Genomic DNA, 24,157 nt, shown 5'->3' on the forward strand with positions numbered 1-24,157 from the left:
TCGACTTTCACTTTAATTAAAAAAAAAAAAAAAAATGGCTGTGGTTGGCTTGTTCCTTCAAAGCAACACAGTGCAGAAGCACACAATAGGACACTGTTCTCCTTTTTTCATCCACAAACAATAACACAACTCAAAGCAGCTGAGCATCGCAAGGCAAAAGCTGCATGACAAGCCAGTTATTTTTAAAATCCGAATAAGAGTCAGTGAAGGTAGATTTACGGGTTTGAAATGTCTTTCAGATGCAAATGTCTGCATGTACGTATATCTCCGCTGCTGTATCCGAGCGGTGATGCTGCTGAGCTGTTGATGATGGACGTTGTCAGCTGTTTGTTGTGTCCATGTGTTTGCGTTTTTGTGTGAGAGAGAGACTGCCGGAGTGCACAAAGAGCATTTTGTCAGGTTGTATCACCACTTGACTAAATTTTGTCTTAGTGCTTAACATTCACAGTCGGCGTGTGCTTCACTGCACACTGCTCAAGTCTAGCACACAGCAAGCATCTTCATGATCGAGCAAATCTTCTCAGCCTGCTCACCAAATGGCCAAAGGGCCTTATGTCACAACATTATGTGTCCCCTCGCCCTTCTTCCTCTGTCACTTAGCCAGTAATGAGCACCATAATGGCAGCCCTCTGCCATCCAAGCGAACACAAATATGCGTCCCTGTGTGTTTTAAACACCTGTTAAGACCCCACTTAGCTGAGAGTGCGCTCGGCTGAGCTGTGATGTGATTCCACTGCCTGAGGGCAGCTAGCTGCAGACAAATGCACAGAGAGAGAGAGAGAGAGAGCGTTAGAAAGAAAGAGAAAGGTATGGAGAGAGATGGAGATGGACACATAGGAAGAGACAAAAGACAGAGAAGAAGGAAGGTAAGAGTTAGCTCCTTTCAGAGCTTCCCTGTTACTGCCAGAGCCACTTGTTTCAACCTTTCTTCTCTAAGGGCAGCCAAGTGTGTTTACAAGCCAACCAACTGCGTCCTAGCATGCTTTCTGCCTCCTCGGATCAGTGTCAGAGGCGTCCTGAGTGCACTGCTCTTGCGGATTCACCAGGAGAGACAGAGAATGAGACAGAGGGAGACAGGATGCGGAGGCAAACAACTTAAGGGAGAGGGATTTTCCCAGTAGATGATCTGAGGACAAATAACCAACAGTTTGAATCCTGAAAGTGAAGGTAATAGACGTATAGAGGGAATCCCTGAATAAAGAATGAGCTGGTTATGTGATTGGTTGGTCAGTTTAGAATTACGGCTCTGTCACTTGGCCCACTGGTCGGTCTTTTGGTCTAGAGCAAGAAAACCAGTGTCCAGATTGCAAAGAAATTTGGCATGAGTATTCAGGGTACCGAGAGGATGATTCATGATTTAGTGGGCCTGTGACTCTTTGTTTACTGCTGCCACTAAATCAAAGTTTCCACTTGTACACAAGATATCTGATGGCCGCATTGCCGTGAAATACATTGTAGACATTCATGGCGTCCAGAGGATGATTGTAGCTATGCTGTGGCCTTTCATCTTGTACCAAATTGTCCAGTTTGACACAAGATGCTGTGTAATTTGAGAAGAGATGGATAATTGGATAAATAACTTTTTAAAGGTGCAATGTGTAGGACTTAGTGGCATCTAGTGTTGAGGTTGCAGATTGCAACCAGCTGAATACTCCTCCCATTCCAAGCACTTAGGAGAACCTACTGTGGCCGCAAAAAATGTGAAAGGCCCTCTCTAGAGCCAGTGTTTGGTTTGTCCGTTCTGGGCTGCTGTAGAAACATGGTGGCGCAACATGGCGGGCTCTGTGGAAGAGGACCTGCTCTCTATGTAGATATAAAGGGCTCGTTGTAAGGTAACAAAAACACAACAATTCTTATTTTCAGGTGATTATAAACTAAAAACATACTTCTGAATATTACATTTCTGCCAAGTCCGTTCTACACGCTGCACCTTTAAAGAAGATGTACAATAATTGCAAGTTATGTGCTGTAGCTTGTGATTAACAGGTGGAACATGAACCACTACCTGGTTTTATTGCATTTGTTACATTATTAGTAGCCTCATTCCTCAAAAAGCGCAAATAATTAGACACATCGGACCTCACAGAATAAGAGTTTGTTGGTTGTTTTGCACGAGAGGCCGCTAGATGTAGACTTACAGATGAACTAGAGGAGAAGAGGACTGCTGGTTATGTGTCGGTCAGGTGATAACCAGCTGACAGATGCAGCTCTCTCTCTCTCTCTCTCTCTCTCTCTCTCTCCGGTTGGTTTCGTCGAAGCTTCTTTTGATGCCGGCCATCAGGGGCTGGAGCTGTGCTGCTGTTTTGAGGAGAGTGAGTCAGATGGTAATGGACCTTCTTGTGTTCCTGCCTACCTCTAAGATTTACCACCCACCTTATCTATTCACCGCAAACTCTCTCACATAACTGTACACTGCACACACATTTTTCTCCCTCGTTTATCTTTACTTTCCCTCTCTTTGTCTTTGTCGCTCTCTGCCCCCCCCACTCCCCCCCTCCCCTCCTCCCCTCCCTCGCTGTCTTTCTACCTCTGCTCACATATACAAAACAGGCTTTGTGTTAGCTGATGGCAGCAGCTTTTGGATCATAAAAATATTTTCAACTCCGGAGGGTTTTATTACACCCATATATATTCCCTGGCAGAAGTGCAACCTAAATAATAACTCTTGAATTGATTAGACATTTAAATGGTAGAGCTGCATATTCTATATTTTTTCATATTGTCAACAAATCCCATAAAATTATCAAAACAAAAAAAAATGAATTGATCCTACTGAGTATTGTTCATGTAGCCAAAACCAGCTTGCAGCTTATTCCTCCATTGTTGTCCCGAAAACTATTAAAAACACATCAATGAGCCACACTGTTGCACTGAGTCACATGTCCCTTCATTACCATAAACATGGGCACTGTAGTTTATTTTTTTCTCAAACCCACACACACTTTCCTGCTGCTGTAAATACTCACAAGTACACCAAATGTGTATTCATCCGCAGCTGGAAATAGTCCCTAACAAATGTACTATTTACTCCTGTTTAAGTAACATTTGCCCAGCTATTTTAAGAAGTTACTGAGCCCTTTTTTTAAAAATGACACTATATATTTGTGAGGAACCAGTGGGCTTGGAGCTGAGTGCTACAGACGGGGTAGGGAAGCCAGCAAGTATTGAGAAACAGGCAAACACCTTGTTAGTTTTGGTTGACAGAAAGAAAAATATAGAATAACAGCAGACTTATCCTGATGTTGGAACATTGATAGAAAGACAGAGCTGCAGGTCTACATGAACTAGAATTACACTGCTGTTTATAGCAAGCATTTATTTACAACTAAAACAGGCTAAATGATGCCCTTATTGCTGTCTTAGTCAAGAGAGTCTAGATTTGATGACAGTGCACTAACATGTTTGCAACAAAACAACTGACAGCAACAGGTTTTAGATAACTATTTAGTTTCTATCTACTGCCTTCATCTGTTATCTGTCATTTTAATCTGATCATGTTTTTTTTGAGATTTGATATGTAGGTCTGTTTTCAGGTTCCTCTGAGGACTTTGTATCTTATGTAACATGTTGAAATAACTGTCTTCTGTTGCTCGGCTGTGACACATCCACTATTTGAAGAAAGGACTAGAATTTTAACTGTATGTCTGATAAAACCAGACGGCAGGAATAAAAAAAAAACTATCCTTGAACAAACTCACATTCACAAACTCCCACGTCAGGCATCACCTGACCTAAGATAACCCCATCGCCACACTCCCCAGACCCCTCACGCAACAAGCAGACCGATCGTCTAAACTTCCTCTCCTCCTCCCATCATTTTTCCTCTTCCTCCACCTCTGTGCCAACTCTCCTCCTCCTCCTCCTCCTCCTCCCTCTGTTCTCGGCCCCCTCCTCCACTTCCCATCCTCTGCTCCTCTCCTCCTCTGCCTTCTCTTCTTCCTCCTTCTCAAGGCTGTTCAGCCACCGTGAATCATCCTCACCTGGTGAATAATTAAAACGTCTGAGACTCTCGCTCCGTCTGGCCATGGAGGTTTTGACGGTGGAGGAGGGGAGGCGAGGGGAATGGGGAGTGATACCTCGCTCCACGACGCCTGAGGGGGAGTTTTATAGGCAGGATTATGAGCAACTGCCATCCATCTATCTATCCCTCACACACACACACACACACACACACACACACATTCACTCTCGCCGTCCCGGAAACAACTCCCTCAGCCCCCGTTCACAACATGGCTGCCATGTTTTCCTGGAATACCTGACACAGTGGAGCAGTAGTAGCTGCACGACCTAACGTGCATGAAGCGGTGTAATCGTTTCTACCATTTGGAGGATGGTGCCCAATAGTGCGGGGGAGTGTTTAGCAATTCCACGAGGACGGACGCGGCTTCAAAGGCACGTTTGGCGTTCAGTCACCCCCAAGATAATTGGATTGGCACCATTTAAAACAGAGTAGTTGTGTTTAGCCTCTTACTTTAGCGGCCTATGGTATTGTACATGGCAGCACTGGGTAGTTTTTGTATCCCCCATCAACAGTGTTGCATCAGGTCCGTTCTTTCACAGTGTGACACCCAATTGGAGGAATATTACATCAGCGTGTGCATTATAGACAGAACAGAGTAGCCGCTCTCTCGCTGCGTGTGTTTATATGTGTGTGTGTCTGTTTGTTGAGTTAGCACTAAAATAATCTGACCAGGGAATATGGATGAAATGTCTTTTATTACATTGGGATGTAGCTGGCACAGAGCTTAGTGCAGTAAAATGCAGCGCTGGCCGTGCACTCAGTATAAACCGAGAACAGCTTCTCTCACCCACATCCAGGTATATATCTGTTGTAGTTTTTGCTGATTGCGTAAGTAAGAATATTCTCAGCTGCGTGATCATCGCATTTTCTTTTCATTCTGCGATTTATAATTAGCATTCCTGGAAGAGAGTCATGCTTGCAACAGCAACTTTGGAGTGCTGTGTGGTTAAAAAGAATACATTAGGAGCTATATCAGCTCATTATATTATGTAGCCGTGCTCTTAATCAGCACACTGAAGTCATTTGCAGAAAACATACAGCTCTAATGCAACGCTCACTCCATCCCTAACCCCCCCCCCCCACCCCCCCCACCCGATATGTTTTGCAGTTCTGCACCTGCACACAGTTCAGACATTTCTGCCGACACACAAAAATTCCGCACACTCTCATCTCATCTTATCCCACCAGTCTAATGTATGATACATATTTCCTACAGCTCTGACTCACAGTGTTCTTATTACTAACATGCTGCAGAGTGTGAAATGAACTACTGCACCGGCTATCGTCTGACCAGCAGCTATTTCTCATCACACACACACACACACACACACACAGGCTGCAAGAACCTGATCAAATTTAAACTCGGTAAAGGCGCCCAACAGAGGGACTGATGTGAAAATCAGATTTTATAGTTTGGTGTGAGGCTTGCTGTAATAACTCCAAATTTGAGATTTGTTTGCGGCTGAGGTTGATTATTGTATGTTGAGAATGTGGCGAACTTAAGCAGCCTGTTACACTCTCTCTCTCTCACACACACACACACACACACACAATAGGCTGAGGAGTTGAGGCTGGAGTCTCCCTCCCAGGGTCGAATTACTACTGGAACTGGATTCAATTACTTTTATGGGGATTGATTGATCTTGCCCGGCGCAATGGAACCAATTAGATTCTCCCAAAAGTGCAAACCTTCCCCAACCTAGCCTCCAGACATCCTAAAGAATACGCTCAATGTAATTCAAAGGATTTCAATTAGTAATCGACCCTGGTCTGGTGGTTCCCCATATTTTTTGACATCATGATATGCTGATGCTATTGTTGCTTCCTTTTTTTTTTTTTTTTCATTGAGCTACACCTTGCTCTGTGCTCTTGACACACTGCACACTGCTGCCAGTTTTCATTCCTGTCCTCACTGCCTTGCTTTCTCCCCTCTCTCTCTCTCCCACTACTGTCTTTCTCCTTTCAATCTCTTCCTCTCTCTCTGTCTTTTGCTTGCTGTTCGTCTCAGCTTCCGCTAATAACACCCATGCCTGGCAATCCCAGTCACGTAAGTTACTTTAATTTTCTTTTTTTTGCGTCAGGCTGCGCGTTCTGCTCGGCAGTCGCCCTGCTTGTTTGCTAGTGCTTTCCAAGTCAAATCGCTTTAGTCAAGTGGCACACACTCTTGCCAGCAAACCATTTGGGTTATTCACATACAACCCACATTCCAAATCAGGCATAATTGCCAGATACTGGTATAACATTTGAAGAAATGACACACCAGATAGAAGAGAGCATGTTTTTTTTATTCTCAAAGCTCAAATCAGTTTAAAAAAAAAAAAAAAAAAACGAGACCCAGGAGATGACACCCAGAAGCAGCAGACTAAATTTTACACTGAATTCATCACACATCTTCAGAAGTTCATACCAGATTCATTTTACCCTCATTAGTCTTTAATGGTCCATATGTTCTGTTGAAAAGATGCCCAACCTCTGGAGGAATTTAGTTTAATGACTCCCCCTACTGAGTAAAATCAACAGTCAGCAGTGGCTGTTAAAAGGAGTCACTCTTGACTTTCTGCAGATTTTATTTCACTATAATATAAACTTAAAGCACATTTAATTTTGATTGTTGTAAAATATCTACCCTGCCTATCAAAATGTGGCATTCAAAGACATTAATGTGAAACGCCAAAGTCTAGTCTGTAAAATTAGTTACATAGTTACATAAACTTAAGTGTTCCTACTTCATTTTTAGCTTAAAATGAGATGCTAATAAAACTGCTCAATTTTAACATAGCTAGTACATTATAATCCAGGCCCTTCAAAATATCTGAAAAGGGTTTAAGGGTGCAATTTGTCACAGAGTCCTGGAGCACAATAATTTACCTGTTAACCATTTTCAGTACAAGTTATGAACATTTTTCAGTGTGTCAGACTGTCAAAATTTCAATCTTTAATGTCAAATATCATTTATTTTTTGTTGTTCCTAGATTTTACACTTGTAGAAAAATGTGGTGAGTTCATAGTGCAGCAATGTCAAATTGAAGATTTAAATTAAATGTCCCTTCCAACCAACATACTCTCCTCATTAGAAAATACAAATATTGATTGCATGTTGTATATAAGAAGAAGATTTAGCTACCTGTTTATGCATAGACATGTGAGTGGTTGCATACATATGGAGCTCAGCATATGCAGTATTTGACTGAATGTTATTAGCAAGTATAAGGGATTGGTGCACACTATAACTCACCCAGTTTCAGTTTTCGGGGGCGTTACTGCAAGAAAAGGGGAAAGACATCAATTGCAAAACATTAACAAACATAACTGTTTCTTACAGCTGTAATATCACTGACTAATCCTCTATTTTCCTGGCTCGCCAGTGCGTTTTGCACCCTATCGGCCTCAAGACATCGCCCTCAAACCTCTGCTGTTTGAGGTGCCCAGCATCACCATGGATTCCGTCTTCACCGGTCGCGAGTGGCTCTTCCAGGAGATCGACGCCCACCTCAACAGCCCCAACGCCAGCACCAACCGTGGCGTGGTGGTAGTCGGCAACATCGGCTTCGGCAAGACGGCGATCATCTCCCGCCTGGTGGCGCTCAGCTGCCACGGCACCCGCATGAGACAGATCGCCTCCGACAGCCCTCAGGCCTCACCCAAACGTAAGCATCCACTTATTTATGCATTGGATTTCCTTTATCGCAGAGAAGATTTTTGTTTTGAAAATGTTGACAATGTGTTAATGTCAAACAGCTTTTTTTTTAAGGAACTTTGGACAACATTACTTCCGCCTTTGTTTTGAGAATAACAGTGTAAAAACATCGCATGAATGTGACACGTGTACGAGCTGTCCCCTGAGCGTGTTCTGCTGTCTCGTGTCCAGATGGAGAGGGGCTACCTCTGACCCAGCCCCAGCCCACGCACGGCACCCTGGGAGGAGGCAGCTGTCCCGGGACCCCTGAGATGAGGCGACGCCAGGAAGAAGCCATGAGGAGGCTGGCGTCTCAGGTACGAGATACACCTGCGTCCATGAACTGCACAAAGAATGGAAGTGGAATTTTTGTCTTTAAATACCAGATTATAGTCGATCGGTGTGTTTTCAACTTCCTCTCCTCCCATGGGCTTGTTTTAAAAAGGCAAAATATATATTTTCTCCAAAAATAAGTGTGTTTGTAGTGATTTTAATGTAAAAAATCTCCAGCTCTCATTTGATTTGCGGTACATTACAAGAAGATAAGAGCACAAGCACAAACAACTTATGAACATTTCCGCCTCCCCACAGCTTCCTCTTTCCCTATTGTAGCTGTGGTAAATGAAAAAAAAAGAAATTGCCAAGTATCATATTAAGGGTCTCATTTGCATACTAGTGTGTTGTTCTTTTGTAAAAAGTCTTTCATTTTTCAATAGAGTAGCACCGCATACATGATTATAAAGAGGAAATATTGTTGCATCACTAAAACAGTCATTTTACTATAATTGTAAATTTATCTATTTGTGGTTCAGCGTGAAATTTTCTGGCCTCAGTCTAATAGTAATTGAAAAAACAGTGAGATAATTTTAAATGGCTCCTTTTTATGTCTTAATTTTTCAATTAGCGACAACACAGGTGGTAGGATAGCCAATGATACGCTCTTTTGAAAACCGCCATTTCAAAAATACAAAGCACGGACACGACTTGGGGGGGGGGGGGGTTCTGTCGGAAATAAGGTGGTTTTCAAGCTTTTGAAAGAAAAGTCAAAAGTTTCAAGCCGCCCACGTGCCGTCATCCACTCACACAGGGTTCGCTTCTGAGGTGGCAGACATCAAAACAGGTGGAGATATGTTTGCTTTTAGCTTCTCCTTTTTTTAAAACATTCAAAGTCATGTGCAGCTCTTTTGTTTTCTTAATGTCGACTTCTAAAAAAATAATAATATCGAAGCATTTAACATCTTTCAACCTGCGTGCAATGTTAACTTACATGATGTGTGACACCGGCTCTTTTTCCTGTCTTCTTTCCTGTCTGCGTTTGCATCTCGGGCCCCTACTCCCCTACTGCTTAGCCATCTGCATCCCCAGTCCCAGCCTGATGCATTATGCAGATGTGTTTAAAAAAGAAAAAACAACTTTGCCAGGGAGCCTTATGAAATATTTATACCTGCAGAAAGCCATTTCCCAGCCAAGCTATTAGATCTTGTTAACTCTGTGCATCAATAATTGAGCTCACTCCCTTTTTCACCCCTTTTGTTTTAAAGCCCCTTTATTCCATTGTGACCAAAAATTAGCATTCCAATTTGATTAGTCTTTTTTTTTTTTTTTTTTTTTTTTTATCATCCCCCTTTTTCTAACTGCCCTCTGATCGCTGCCTCTGAAAATTCAAACTCTTTGTGATCTCTCAGTCCCCGGGAGCGTTCGGTCACACCTGCTGCTGCTATTGTTTAGTCGTCTAACCTCTCAGAAAATCTTATCTAGCCCTCTGCTATTTTCTAATATGGCTGCATGTCCGTGCAATGATAACTTTTTTTATTCATTCATTCGTTTAATCATTCATTTGAACACGTTTCAAGTACGTGGCTGTGAAATATGACAGTTTAACACTTGACTCCTTCATGCCACAGTCATCTCACACATGAGCATGCATGAGCTAACTCCGAATCAGTCTCTCTTGGCAGCTGGAAGCGATGAATTATTAATAGCTAAAACCGTACAGCGAAACGAGAAGTATTATGTTTCATTATACTGCAATCATCTACCATGAAGTTGACTCAATCCCAAATGAGTTGTAGCTGTAGTAGACGCTGGGAAAAACCGGCTTTGCACTGACAGAACCCTAAAAAAAAAAAAAGTGTTATTTCCTAAAAGTGTGTCATCTAACTCCCATGCTCCTTGACATTGATTTACAGTCAGTTTGCCAATACCTAAAGGATGGTCAGTGTTAAGATTAACAGAAGGAAATGGAAGTGTTTAGTTTTATATTTTTCTGAGTGACTCGGCTGTAATCTCTCTCCCAACTCTCTGTCGCCCCCAGGTGGTGGCGTATCACTACTGCCAGGCAGATAACGCCTACACCTGCTTGGTGCCGGAGTTTGTGCACAACGTGGCGGCTCTGCTGTGCCGCTCACCTCACCTCGTGGCCTACAGGGAGCAGCTGCTGAGGGAGCCGCACCTACAGAGCATCCTGAGTCTACGCTCCTGCGTCCAGGACCCCCTGGCCTCCTTCAGGAGGGGGGTCCTCGAGCCCCTGGATGCACTTTACAAAGGTGATACACTTACCGGCTCCCATTTAGTCGAGCATAGTTGTATCTGTCTGTGTTGGTTGCGTCAAATATATCGGTTGGAAGTCATGATGATTCAAGCTCTCCTAAATCTGAATTTATTGATGAGTTTTTACCACAATGCAGAAACAGAATGGATTTAATATTTAGTTAGAGTTAGAAAATACAGTAATCTATAGCTCTAAATGATTCAGAGGCATTACAAGGTTATCCGTCTCTCTTGTTCTATCTCATAACCTTGATTTATTTGCTCTGAATGTCTTCACATTCTTCATATTAAACTGGAATTTGTAATGATTCAGAGGTATTTGCCTCACATCCAAACACAGCACTTTAACAATTTATAACTGATGCCTCCTCAGACCTTAATATCCAATAAAGTCTTTGACTGGAGTCCTTAGTGCATGATATTAGATGCCTCTAATGAACAATATAGTCAAGATTAAATTCTTAATCTTAATGCTGGAGCAGATTTTTCTCTTCGACCCGCTAATTCATTAAACCAAACCTGAGCTTTATGGGTGCTCCTGTTCAAAGCTTTCATTTAGAGATGAAAACAAAGTCTGTGATGATTCATTTTTGTGCCTCTTTGTCGGCGACAGCTGTGACCGGCATTATGTTTTCAGGTCGTCCGTCTGTCCGTCTCGTTCTCTCGTGAATGAGATATCTCAGGAAGGCCTTGAGGGAATTTCTTTATATTTAGCGCAGACATCCAGTCGGACTCAAGGATGAAATGATTAGAATTTGGCGGTCAAAGGTCAAGGTCACTGTGACCTCACAAAACATGTTTTTTGGCCATAACTCAAGAATTTATACGCTAATTATGACAATGTTTCACACAAATACCTAATAGGATAAAACGATGAAGTGGTGACATTTTATATCCAAAAGGTCAAAGGTCAACTTCACTGTGACGTCATAATGCTCTTCAAAAACACTTTTCTGGCCGTTATTTGACGCCATAACTCAGGAACAGAAGGGGAGATTGTGACCATATTTCACATTTGGTCGGATACTGAACTGGTGACACTAATCTTGGGTGCCCACCTTGAAACTGTGGTGATTGTTTTATTGAATTCCTTCACTACAAATATTATATGAGTCTGGACAGACATGGATATAAACTGTAACCTGACCGGTTGGCGGATTCATACAACCGCGAGGTGGTATTTCTAGTTGAATATGTAGTGAAGTCGGCAAGAAAGTGAAACAGCTTGTTTTCATTTAGTTTAATGTATATCTACTGTATATAACATTACTAAATTGTTTGTTTTCATGCCCACTGTTCACAGAGAGGAAGATCAACTCTGAGGAGGACCTCATCGTCCTCATTGATGGTCTGAACGAGGCAGAGTTCCACAAGCCAGACTACGGAGACACAATTGTGTCCTTCCTCACCAAAACCATCAACAAGTTCCCTCCCTGGCTCAAACTGGTGGTCACAGTCAGAACCACGTTACAGGTAAAAACACAGACAGCCAGTTAGGAGTTTATCTTTGAGCATACAGATTGTAGCCACGGCTGTAAATCCCCGCTGTTTACACTCACTTTGCTGTTTCTTTGAATCCAGCGTGAGTGAAACAGTGTGAAAGGGCTCTAACAGCGACCGGCTCTTTATTGTTTTATCTTCACCACTGCCAGCTAAGAGGATTTTACATCAACATTTTCTATGGATTAGTTTTACTTCAGCTGGAGGCCACTAACAGACAATATTGAAGTTGTCTTGAATACAACTCCACCCTCTCTGTCTCTGACCTTTCCATGTTTCCTCTACGCAGGATATGAATAGATGTGTTTTGAGAATCTTTCCAATCTTTTTTTTCATTTCTGCTACCTCCGTCTCCTCGCTCCCGGTCTTTCATTCATGAAGAGATACGTGTTGACTAGTTATTCATAGCGTATAATACATTATTTTTGACCTTAATTTCTTGTATTTAAGCGATTGAAGTAAAATTTATCACTATGTCTCTGTACCAATATCACCAAAAACAAGTTCCTCACTGGCATCATTCTGACTCTTCAGGAGATCACCAACTCGCTGCCGTTCCACCGCATCTCTCTGGACAGCCTGGAGGAGAACGACGCCATAGACCAGGACCTGCAGGGCTACATCCTGCACCGTATCCACAGCAGCCCGGAAATCCAGAACAACATCTCCCTAAATGGCAAGATGGACAACACCACCTTCGGGAAGCTCAGCGCCCACCTCAAGGCCCTGAGCCAGGGCTCCTATCTGTACCTCAAGCTCACCTTTGACCTCATTGAGAAGGGCTACCTTGTCCTCAAAAGCTCCAGCTATAAGGTGTGGAGTTAGTACTAGTTTTTTTTCCCTCCACTCTGACACGCTTTGTCTGAAAGTACTGTTGTAAAATCATGTGTTTAATTCATGTAACAGTCCGAACCTGACATGTTTTTGATAAATAATGCAACTGAACGGTTTTACTGTGCATTTCATAATGAAATATTTTATCTCACACCCCCAGATTCATTTAATTTCATGTATTCAGAAGTGCTTCCAGACTCCATACAAAATGACAAGTGATAAATTCACATTCTCCTCTCTAAGGAAGACCGCGTGGAACAGTCGAAGACGTGCAGTACAAACACGCTGCATTATTCATATCCTGTAGAGTCGATCCAAAGGAAATCAGCGTTTACGATTCAGATGCTCTGCTTCCTCAGGTGGTTCCAGTCAACTTGGCAGAAGTGTACCTGCTACAGTGCAACATGCGCTTCCCCACGCAGTCGTCGTTCGAGCGGGCGCTCCCTCTGCTCAATGTGGCCGTGGCTTCGCTTCATCCGCTGACTGATGAGCAGATATATCAGGCCATCAACGCTGGTTCACTGCAGGTAGCGGTCCTAAAATATACAAGATCTCATACCTTGAGGCCTTTTTAATATCTCAAGACCTCTAATGGAATGAATGTATTGTAAAACGGCCTTGGCGAACCGGTCGGTATCAAAGCTGACTTTCTTCCCAAAGTATGCAATTTAAGCAGAAAATGTTTGAAATTTTAGTAGATTTTAGTTAGCTAAACTGTGATTTTTCTCTATCCTTGAGTTTAAACAAAAATAAATGAGGCTGTAATTCAATTAAAATTCATGGCTTGTTATTGAATGTTTATTTAATGTGGGCTTAACAGTTTGATAAAGAAGGAATCTTTATTTTTTTATGAACATGAATAGAATAAACGCATATTATATTCTGTTATTTGTGCTGAAAGACGGATAAATGCGATTGGCATTCATGATGAAACAAGGCTGAGCAACATTGATGTATATTTCTTAATCAGAGTGAGAATGTTAATATGTACAGTGTTTTGGATTCTTGATACTGCGCTCGTAAATGTCTAAATAGCAAATATTTTGTTTGTTATTGCAGCAATGTAACGTCCAAAAGCGATTAAGTTGTTTCATGTTAAGAAATCTGCATGTCTCCTCTGTAAATAACTAATAACATTGAAAAAAATGTATGTGGTCGCAGGGCACACTGGACTGGGAGGACTTCCAGCAGCGCGTGGACAACCTGTCAGTCTTCCTGGTGAAGAGGAGGGACGGTACCCGGATGTTTGTCCACCCCTCCTTCAGGGAGTGGTTGATATGGAGGGAGGAAGGAGAAAAGACAAAGTTCCTCTGTGATCCGAGGTGAGGACGAGCCGGAGAAAGAGAAGATGCTCTTTAATATGTGACGCTGAAGATGATCATATGTGTAGAAGAAAAACTCGAGTACTGCTAATGTGAGGTCATAAGATTTGTGTCGCTTCAGGAATTTGAACGATCCTGTTCGGAAACAGGTTTTATAAGAGGATGAGGTGGTTTAAAAATCTGTGATGGGATCTACTGCCACACAATCTCAGCTGTTATCCAAGAAGCATCAATAAGAAGATTCAGATTTTGTTAAAAAAATAAGAAAGTATATCTTTTCTGCATCTATTATTAATCTAGTATTGCCTAACTAACCCCAGTCAAAGTTACTATTCATCAATTAATTCATCCTTCAATCAGTTGCTGCTATATTGTGTGTAACATGCAGAAATGTACCTTTAAGGTGACAGACTTTGTGGTTAATCAGTCATGTATTAATAGAAATCTGTTAGTCACAGGTACATTATGATTTTTCAAGCAGAGGAAGTGTTGTATGTTATATTTTCAGCCAGAACATTTTATTTCCTATATTATAATTAAAAGTGATTGAACCAACTGTGCTAATGATAACAAAATGTAATGACCTGATGAATCAGTCTCAAGTATTGAAAGATTGTATGTTTGTCGTCTCTGCAGGAGCGGGCACACCCTACTGGCCTTCTGGTTCTCTCGGCAGGAGAACAAGCTGAACAGGCAGCAGACTATTGAGCTGGGCCATCACATCCTCAAAGCACATATCTTCAAGGTGTTTGTCTCCACGTGCACGTATATACAGACGCACACACGCGCGCACGCTCCGATGTAATGAATATTTACGCTCAATCTTTCTGTTCAAGGGTCTCAGCAAGAAAGTCGGGGTTTCCTCATCTATCTTGCAAGGTCTGTGGGTGTCCTACAGCACAGAAGGCCTTTCAGCTGCACTTTCTTCACTCCGAAACCTCTACACTCCCAACATCAAGGTACAGGCAGCAACTTCAGCAGAGAGGAGTCATACTTGAATAATATTTCAACATGTTCTGGCTACCAAATCAAGGGTAGTTCTCAAAATATGCCAAGACACAAGATAGTTTCACTGTTACTTTGTTCACTTTTTACTTCTTCATTTGTTATTTTTGTGTGTGTGTGTGTGTGTCCAGGTGAGCCGGCTGCTGATGCTGGGTGGTGCCAATGTGAACTACCGTACAGAGGTGCTGAACAACGCCCCCGTCCTGTGCGTCCACTCTCATTTGGGCTACATGGACATGGTGGCTCTGCTGCTTGAGTTCGGCGCCTCTGTCGACGCCCCCTCCGAGAGCGGACTCACGCCGCTCGGCTACGCCGCCGCCGGGGGACACATGGCCATTGTGACGGCGCTTTGTCGCAGGAGAGCGAAGGTGTGTGAAAGAAACTGCGAGGGGAGAGTGTGTGATAATAGGAGATCATTTGTAGCCTTTTCCAAACGTGTTTCCGTCCCTGTTAACAGGTGGACCACCTGGATAAGAACGGCCAGTGCGCTCTGGTTCACGCAGCTCTGAGGGGCCACATGGAGGTGGTGAAATTCCTCATCCAGTGTGACTGGGGCATGGGGCCGCAGCAGCAGCAGCAGTCACCTCAGACCCAACAACAGGCGGCCTTCACGAAGAGCCACGCTGTCCAGCAGGCCCTCATCGCTGCAGCCAGTATGGGCTACACAGAGGTACGGCAGGGGCTGGTCGGCGGGGGTGAAAGTGGTGTGATGGTTTTTATTTGAGTGATTTCTTGTAACTACTACTAGTCCCTTTGTTAGAAATGTCGTTGAGGTAGATTGTGCATGGTTTTTGAAGCTGAAAATCATGTTAATAAAATGCTAAATTTACTTTATTGCAACAATTTGTGGAGGACCAGAAGCGTCATGGAAATAGTTATTAAGCATTTCATTAACTGATATCTAATTGAACACTAAAAATAGGAATTAATGCATGATTTTACAAATGAATTCAGTCATCCATAAATAAATAGACTAAATTATGATTAATTGATATATTAATGGACAATGAAAAGAGTTTTTAATCCTTCAATCACACTCACACTAAGTTTGTCATAAGAAAATACTCTAAATCCTTATATAATACTCCATTCTTACTCTAATCATCCATTCTTAACAACAGTACAGCTGCCACATAGAACACAGTCCTGTTCATTTGGTCACATGAGGGAAAAAAATAATCACATGGCTTTAAATGGAGACGAAGGTGAGCTGACGACCACAGTTGCAAAGGTCGCAGACTGTGACACCTTTTAACAGTTTTTACGCCACGTACTCACACATTAAAACACTCAGCTGCTTTTCTTAGTGACACCGTGTGCAGTTTGGCACGTGTTTTACCGTTACTTATTTAGCTCCAAACACGCTAATGACTGAATGTTAAGAGTGCCAGGAGAGACAGGATCAAATGATGAAAAAAGTTAAGAGGGGAAAAAAAAAAGAGGAATGTGATTATTTCAGCACTTTGGAAATCTCTTTGCGAGCCAGTAAACTTGCACTAATTTGAATTTGTAAAGGAGGGAGGGGAAAGACAGAGTGTGATGGAAGGGAAAATGGGTTAGGGGAATTGAGAGATGTAAATGAGATACTGGAGGTGTGAATTATCCTTATGTTGTAAATCCTACTTAAGGCTGTAAATTCTCAAAAGCAATAACAATTTTAGACGACAACTTATTGACGGGAGTCTGGCGGTCGATGTCGTTTCTAATGACGGCTGTCAGTCTGTGAAATGCATCCTTTTAGATCAAATTACAACAAACGAATTTACGTTTAAAAAGAAAAGTATTTTCTATTTAACGTCTTTATCTCGGGTCTCGTTGAAGTCGACGTAGACATCGATCTGTGTCATCTCGCATCTTGTTCCCCATCAGATCGTGTCCTACCTGCTGGACCTGCCAGAGAAAGATGAAGAGGAGGTGGAGCGGGCTCAAATCAATAACTTTGACACTCTGTGGGGAGAGACAGGTGGGAATACCTCGCCAGACATTAAACCAATAAAACCCTGAATTCAATACTGACAGATGACTGCCAATATTTAACAGTCCATGTTGATGTCCTGATCTTGAATTGCACATTTTTTTTCAGGTAATGAAATTCCTCGTATAAAAGCAAAAATACACTATCTTGAGACGTACAATCCAGACGATGTTCTTTTTCTAAAGGATTTATGAAGTGTTTTGTGAAAGGGTTTTTTTTTTTTCCTGTGTGGCACTGTGAGGCAGAGCGCTGCAGTGCGGATATGAGAGATCGTTCTTGTGTGTCTGCTGCTGCTTGCTGCTGCTGCTGCGTCAGATGCTGATGGCAGTGCAGTGGTGTCATTGGAGCATAGACAGGGCTGGGCTCACACAGACGATGGGTGGGTGTGTGGGGGGGGGGGGGGGGGGGGGGGGGGGAGGGAAGGAGGAGTGCGCTCCAGGGTGCTTGGAAATGACTAGTCTGATTGCACTGTGGCAGGGTGTTGAGAAATGTAATGTATCATCGTGACCTGAAGCTATGAAACCTCATCGGGAGCTTTATTCCCCTCCCGCCGCAGCGTTGAAAAGGCTGCTTGTCGTTGTCAGTTGAGGGGGGGGGGGGACTTGTACTTACTCAGCCGTAGTTTCATTGTTTATAAGGGATCACAGTTGTTCTGGAAGATGATTTCTAATCCCAGTGTTACTAGATAGGTCAACTGAAAATGCATTATTCTTTTACAACAGCCAAAGGGAGAGAGCATGTGTGTCCGTACAGATATACTTACTGAACTGTGTATATCAAAGTGTTCTTCCAGCAGTGAATAAATAGGCTGAAACCGGGGGTCGCCCCTTCCAGGGCTTCAACCACTCTGCTGAAAAGAAATGTATTCACAGTGCTTAAATTATTCCAATTATAATCATTACATTTGAGAAGATGTCTTTTCGAAGGCCTTTGCTCCCCAAAAAGTCTCAAGTGTATTCTCTTCTCTTCTCCCATTGGACATGTTTTATTCAAGTTTTTTTTTTTTTTCAAACATGGTCTGAGTTCACTTGAAGTATCACTTCATTTGTACACACCGCCTACTCCGACCACACTCATTTCTGTCAGTTTTTCTATCAACCGTATACAACCTATTTATCCTCCTGTTCCCCGGCTGTTTGTGTGTGTCCAGCTCTGACTGCAGCCTCCGGTCGGGGGAAGCTGGAGGTTTGTCGTCTGCTGCTGGAACAGGGCGCGGCCGTGGCCCAGCCCAACAGAAGAGGCATTGTCCCGCTGTTCAGCGCCGTCCGACAGGGACACTGGCAGGTCAGTGTCCGCTCGATCGCTTCTATTCGCTCAGACCACCTTGAAAACCTTTTTGCTAGGCTGGCTTGGTTTATTTCCCTTTTTGATTAGATAAAGAATAGTGTCACTTGCTTCATCTCTGAGCGGTCGAGGCATCCGTTCGCTGTTATATAACGGCTCGGGTGTGTATTTGGGTGTTTTAGATCGTTGACCTCCTCCTCACACACGGAGCAGATGTCAACCTGGCTGATAAGCAGGGTCGTACTCCTCTAATGATGGCCGCCTCAGAGGGACACCTGGGAACTGTGGAATTTTTACTAGCTCAAGGTAAGATATAAAACCTGGGTTTAGAACAAATTTTAGGTCAGTTAAAGCTTCATGCATTTGTTGACACAACTGAAACCGAAGAACAAATAGAGCATCATAAACACAAACAAATATATTCTCATCAGATGCTCGGTTTGTTAATAGATGAGGGAATCAGTATGTATAGCTGTTTGTCTTGATCTTTGGTTTTCAGAGCCTGAATGTAATGCATGAAACACAAGTACGTACATCAAAATAAAATACAAAAATGGATGTTAAGAGTTTAAAGGATGGGCTCAGTTCTGTGCAGAGCATCTTTTGAACAAGGATTTTTCTTGTGTGTATGGTTTTCCTCATTGGGAATAGTTGCAAAAACACAAAGTCTATGTCAGAATCAGACCTGACAGACATACAGTAGAGTCAGATTTGACAGATCTATGGAGCAACTGAAGAAAACATCAATATTGTCTAAACGCCACACAAATACACACTCCCACCGCACCGATAGAAGCGAGCAAATTACAGTTTTCATATGATGTTTGCAACAATTACGGCCAAATTAAATCAACAACAGATTTTAAAGAATGCCTCGAAAATAAATTAAGCTGTCGGTTATAAAATAGCAAAAAGTAACACGCAGGCAACCACAGATGTAGCATAATTCTACTCAGAAGAGCTGAAATATGCCAGGCTGAGACTCACTGCTGGAGTTTTTTATTTTCTTTTCCCAGGAGCCTCTCTGTCTCTAATGGATAAGGAGGGTCTGACCGCACTGAGCTGGGCCTGTCTGAAAGGCCACTTACCCGTCGTCCGCTGCCTGGTGGAGAGCGGAGCCGCCACCGACCACGCAGATAAGAACGGACGCACGCCCCTCGACCTGGCCGCCTTCTACGGCGACTCTGATGTGGTGAGTGAACAGTGGGATCCGTAAATGAACAGGGCTGGATATCAGACCTCAATTATATGTGTGGTACTGAGTGAAATAAGTCAACTTTAATACCCGAAGCTAACATCGAATTCTCGCTTTGATTCATAATCTACTTGTTTCTTGATCAGGCGGTTTCTTATATGAGTCATAGTTTTGCTGACTTTAGAGTATTTTATTCAGGAGAAGTTCTTGTGCAGCTTATTACATTTAAGAACTTTGGCTTTCATTTTGAAATAAATAAAAAAGAAAAAGTTTTGTAGAGAAATTCTTCAAAGTAAGCTATCAGTACTGAACCTCGGGTATCATATAAAACTTAAATACAAAGCTCTATAAATCATTTATTTTCCATCACTGAAAAGAAGAACCACTACTCTTTCCTTTCATGATGTGAGTGGAGCTTGTGATTGTTTCCTTCTGTTCATCTGTTCATCCACCTGTCACTCAATACATCTCTTTGATTTCTGGATAATGATGCATCTCACTTCTGCGTTATAACCTTAGATGGGGTGCTACAATATGTACTATTGTCTTTTTAAAAATACAAACGTATGGAGGCGCGCTCATTCGTTTCCTAGTCGACAGGATTAATGCTGACATCGTATGATGAGGTAATAAGAACGACTTGTACTCGCGGCATTGAAACCTAAATTAAATTAGTTTTATCTTCCAAAGGACTTGTGACACGCCATCTGTTTCCTTTAAAACTTCATCTTTATTACATTTAGAAAAACACATAATCTCATGTTTCCGTGTGCAGTTATCCAGTTGGCTTTTTCTTTTATTGACACACACATACAGTATATATTCAATTTGTCTGTACTAAATTTTAATGGGAGCAGATGACGGTGTCGTGAATCCTTTGGGAAGATAGATTCTCACCTCATTTCTTCTTCGTCTTTTCAGGTCCAGTTCTTGGTCGACCACGGGGCCATGATAGAGCACGTAGACTACAGCGGGATGCGACCTCTCGACAGAGCGGTGGGCTGCAGAAACACGTCTGTGGTGGTCGCCCTGCTCAAGAAAGGAGCCAAGATAGGTAAGAGCATGTTGACAGACTAAAGAGCCTACCATTTAGCACACAAAAGACCCCCCCACCCCCTCCCTCTAAATGCAGCATTGTTGTCCCTCTAGCACCATAATAAAAAGGTTATTTGCCTGCCGTGAAGTGAGATACAATTTTGAGATTGTATTTTGGTTGAAAAGGTCATGAATTGGAGTTCAAAAACGTGAGCTGCATGAGAGACTATTAAGGGACAATCCAAAGATGAAAACCCTTTTTTTTTTTTTTTTTAAATACACACTTCCTGCTGGTCATTATAGAGCACTGTAAGCATTGTACTGCAATAAGCCATGGATTCATGTTTGTGTCTCCATGTAGCTCAAACCACTTCCTGCTACTGTATGTCATCCGCCCCCCCACTGCTGCACCGTGCTGCTTCTCCTCAGCTATTTATGGCTCTGATGTGTGTTTCTTTTTATTGTACTACTGTTGCTGTTGTGTTGTTTAGCTTTCTCTCTCTCTCTCTCTCTCTCTCTGTCATGTTCTCTCTCTCTCTCTCTCTCTCTCTGCCTCTTTTTTGTCTCTATCGCTCGCGCTTTCTCCCTGTTTTTCTCTCAATCACATTTTTTCTCTCTACTGCTCTGCGGTTGCTCAGAGACAGGTTGTTATTAGCGCTTGTGGTGTTTCTTTTCGGTATCTATGTTTCCTTTTTTTTTTTTCAAATTATTATTTTTTTTTTTTCGCAGAGGCACTTATCTCCGCTTCTCACTGCTGCTTTTTTTTTTGTGTTCCTTTTCTCACTTCTTCTTCTCCTCCTCCTCCACCACCACCACCACCACCACCACCACCACCGCCATCACCTCTCTTTCTCTTTCACCCTCCCGCTGGATCTATCTCTTTTCTTCCTCTCGCTCCTACGCACTCCCACACCCCTGTTCTCTCTGGCAACTCTGCCCTCCCCCCCCTCTCTCCTCTCCCCCACCCCACCCCCTCTCCTTCCCCTCCCCCCTCGCTCTGCCCTCCCACTTACACTCCTTCCCTCGCTCATGACCTCCTTCCTCCTCCTCCTCCTTCCCCCCCTTCACCCTGTACCCCCTTTTGCCCCCTTTCCCCCCTCGCCTCTCTCTCCGGCCCCCAGGATGTCAGACGCTGCCCAGTCGGCCCCGAGGTAAAGCCAAGGCTGTCGACTTCTCACCCCACCAGGCATTTTGACAGCTCTATCTCCTCTCTCTGTGTTGTCTGTGTCGTCCTAAGTGTCGGCAGGCGAGCTTAGCTACCAAAACCTTCTCAAACTGACAAATAATAACATGCAAAGGTATTAGCACTGACAGTGATGCAGTCGGGATTGCCTAGAGGTAGATGCTAACGTCCAAGTTGTTAATGACAGCATGCTCGGCCTCCAGCCTGTGACATCGTATCGAGGTGTTTTGACCTTCCATCCCACAGATGCATGACGGAAGCCCTCAGTAACACTTGCGTGGTAGTGATTTAGCGGAAGTGCATGTATTTGTAAATCCTCCTGTGCCACCGCCACCACAGACTGAGGTGATAAACCACTGTACTGTGCATCGTTCATCTTCCAGACGTTTTTCTCAGTGTCAGCTAGGCCAGTCAGCAGCATTCCTACCCTCAACAACCCCACATGACCACCTCACCACCACCACCACCACCACCACCAGCTCAGAGGACAGCTAACGCTTGCAGAGCTCTGTTATATCCCTCCTGCTTGCCTCTTTTGTTTATTGTACCTGCCTCATGTCTCCTTGTGCAAGACCTCTCACTCACCCCCCCCACCCCTTATCATCTCTGTGGTGTGTGTACATGTGTCAAGGATTGCTGAAAATACAAGTGTTAGAATTTTTGTGTTTGATTTTTCAGTCATAAAACAGAATGTAGGGTTGAACTTCCATTTATTTTGGGAGATTAATGTTTTTCCTCCTTTTCCGCTGTCTTGATCACATCCCTAAATCAGTCAGTAGTACAAAGAATTACTGTACGTCTGCACTTCTTGACAAGACAGAAAATGTGTGTCAAAAGAAAGACATGACAGCGTAATTTCTTTTCTTTTTTTTTTGGTTACTGTATATGTACACTGGGTTTGCCTGGGCCAAAACATATTTGCAGATAATTGCTACAGTTAATTTTAATCAACCGTTTGAGGACAATTTCAAAATGTCTTTAAATAGGTTTTGTGCTCATTTTACACTTCAATCAAGCACTCCCAGCTGGATTATATAACACTCATAATTACAGGCAAATAGTGTTTGCCCAAGGCCTGATGTCCTATAGCGAGGTCACAGTTCTCAAGGTGTCAGAGCAGATTTTTGTAATATTTTCTCTGCAGTGGATTGCCTGTCTTTTCTCCTCCATTCCCCCATTTTGGCTGTTGTTCTCATCCCTGTTATTATTGTCGTGTGTAGTGTGACTCCCAGTCGCTCCTTCCTTCCTTCCTTCTTCTCTGCTTATTACTGTATGTCTTTCTCACTGTGTGTTTTTTTTTTTTTTTCTCCCCTCCCATCTGCTCCTTCCTGTGTTACCCAGGTCCAGCCACATGGGCCATGGCCACCTCCAAACCCGACATCATGATCATCTTACTCAGCAAACTCATCGAGGAGGGGGACAGCTTCTACAAGGTCAGAGAACAAGCCGTGCGCTCTGCAGCTCCGATATCTTTGTGTGAATTTAAAATGAATCTGATATGATAAAAATCCTTTAGATTTAAAATGTATATATCACAGATATACCAGATATCAATTCAATACAGGATTATTTTTCATCTGTTACTGTTGGGACCAACATAGTCTTAGTTTTGGGTCAAAATTGCATAAATGATATTCCATTTTCTGCAGACTATAATGGAAAATTGAGAAAATTATGGTTCTTTTTATTAGACGTGTTACATTATTTAATTTGTCTAGAAGCATTTTATAATCAACAACTGAATAATCCTTCCACACAAATAGATGTAAGACCCTACAAGATAACCCACAATGAAAAAAAAAGCTTTATCTCTTTGTCAAAGAGCTCATTCTTATTGAATAAATATTGTATTGTGATGTATCTTTATGCCTAGCTCAGGCTTTTATTATGAGTTTATTATGTTTCATATTACCTTTTTTTTAAAAAAAATGTTCACTGTGAAGGAAGGATAACCCAGACTTCTTTGTGCGTTTGTCCAACAGAAGGGGAAGGTGAAGGAGGCAGCGCAGCGTTATCAGTATGCTCTAAAAAAATTTCCACGCGAAGGCTTCAGCGAGGACCTCAAGACGTTCAGGGAACTCAAAGTATCGCTCTTCCTCAACCTGTCCCGATGTCGGAGGAAAATGAACGTAAGTCTGGAGAGAACTAGCGTCAGTGCATGGTGATAAAATGCCACAATGTCACAGTTTTTAAGGGCTTTAGATTCACTTTGGAGACCTTTTTATTACATGAAATAACCAAATCAAACAGTATTATAAATCTGAAGATAATGAGAATAATGTGTTTGGTGTTATTCAGCGGTGTTCTCTTCTTCCCGATCTCTCCAGGACTTTGGGATGGCTGAGGAATTTGCTACTAAGGCACTTGAACTGAAACCAAAATCATATGAGGCGTACTATGCCAGAGCGCGCGCCAAGCGTAGCAGCAGGTACGCTCCTTTTATCTCTCTACACATCATAGTCAGAGTGAAATACTTTGTGTGCTTGTACTTCATCCTTTGATATAGATTCGAAACAGACATGCCTCACTCACATTTGAATACATGCGACTCCTTAATGCTCTTCCATACAGTTCTGC

General features: G+C 42.7%; 1 protein-coding gene across 6 annotated transcripts in view; it reads left to right on the plus strand.

Moving 5' to 3' along the window:
- Nucleotides 1-24,157, plus strand: part of tanc2b (tetratricopeptide repeat, ankyrin repeat and coiled-coil containing 2b) — a 144,498-nt gene that overhangs the window by 117,599 nt on the left and 2,742 nt on the right. For 4 of the 6 annotated variants that reach the window (XM_042396823.1, XM_042396826.1, XM_042396825.1 and 1 more), the window contains 20 exons: nucleotides 6,030-6,068; nucleotides 7,387-7,668; nucleotides 7,890-8,014; nucleotides 10,012-10,243; nucleotides 11,551-11,720; nucleotides 12,282-12,560; nucleotides 12,941-13,108; nucleotides 13,743-13,903; nucleotides 14,540-14,648; nucleotides 14,740-14,862; nucleotides 15,040-15,276; nucleotides 15,366-15,578; nucleotides 16,778-16,871; nucleotides 18,034-18,167; nucleotides 18,350-18,473; nucleotides 19,184-19,359; nucleotides 20,284-20,416; nucleotides 22,922-23,013; nucleotides 23,563-23,709; nucleotides 23,908-24,008. In XM_042396823.1, coding sequence (XP_042252757.1) covers nucleotides 6,030-6,068; nucleotides 7,387-7,668; nucleotides 7,890-8,014; nucleotides 10,012-10,243; nucleotides 11,551-11,720; nucleotides 12,282-12,560; nucleotides 12,941-13,108; nucleotides 13,743-13,903; nucleotides 14,540-14,648; nucleotides 14,740-14,862; nucleotides 15,040-15,276; nucleotides 15,366-15,578; nucleotides 16,778-16,871; nucleotides 18,034-18,167; nucleotides 18,350-18,473; nucleotides 19,184-19,359; nucleotides 20,284-20,416; nucleotides 22,922-23,013; nucleotides 23,563-23,709; nucleotides 23,908-24,008 — 3,139 coding nt within the window. The remainder of the gene's footprint in view (nucleotides 1-6,029; nucleotides 6,069-7,386; nucleotides 7,669-7,889; nucleotides 8,015-10,011; nucleotides 10,244-11,550; nucleotides 11,721-12,281; nucleotides 12,561-12,940; nucleotides 13,109-13,742; nucleotides 13,904-14,539; nucleotides 14,649-14,739; nucleotides 14,863-15,039; nucleotides 15,277-15,365; nucleotides 15,579-16,777; nucleotides 16,872-18,033; nucleotides 18,168-18,349; nucleotides 18,474-19,183; nucleotides 19,360-20,283; nucleotides 20,417-22,921; nucleotides 23,014-23,562; nucleotides 23,710-23,907; nucleotides 24,009-24,157) is intronic. The other 2 variants (XM_042396824.1, XM_042396829.1) reach the window with 1 other exon arrangement.

The sequence above is a fragment of the Thunnus maccoyii genome, chromosome 20, assembly GCF_910596095.1.
Source record: "Thunnus maccoyii chromosome 20, fThuMac1.1, whole genome shotgun sequence".
NCBI lineage: Eukaryota > Metazoa > Chordata > Actinopteri > Scombriformes > Scombridae > Thunnus > Thunnus maccoyii.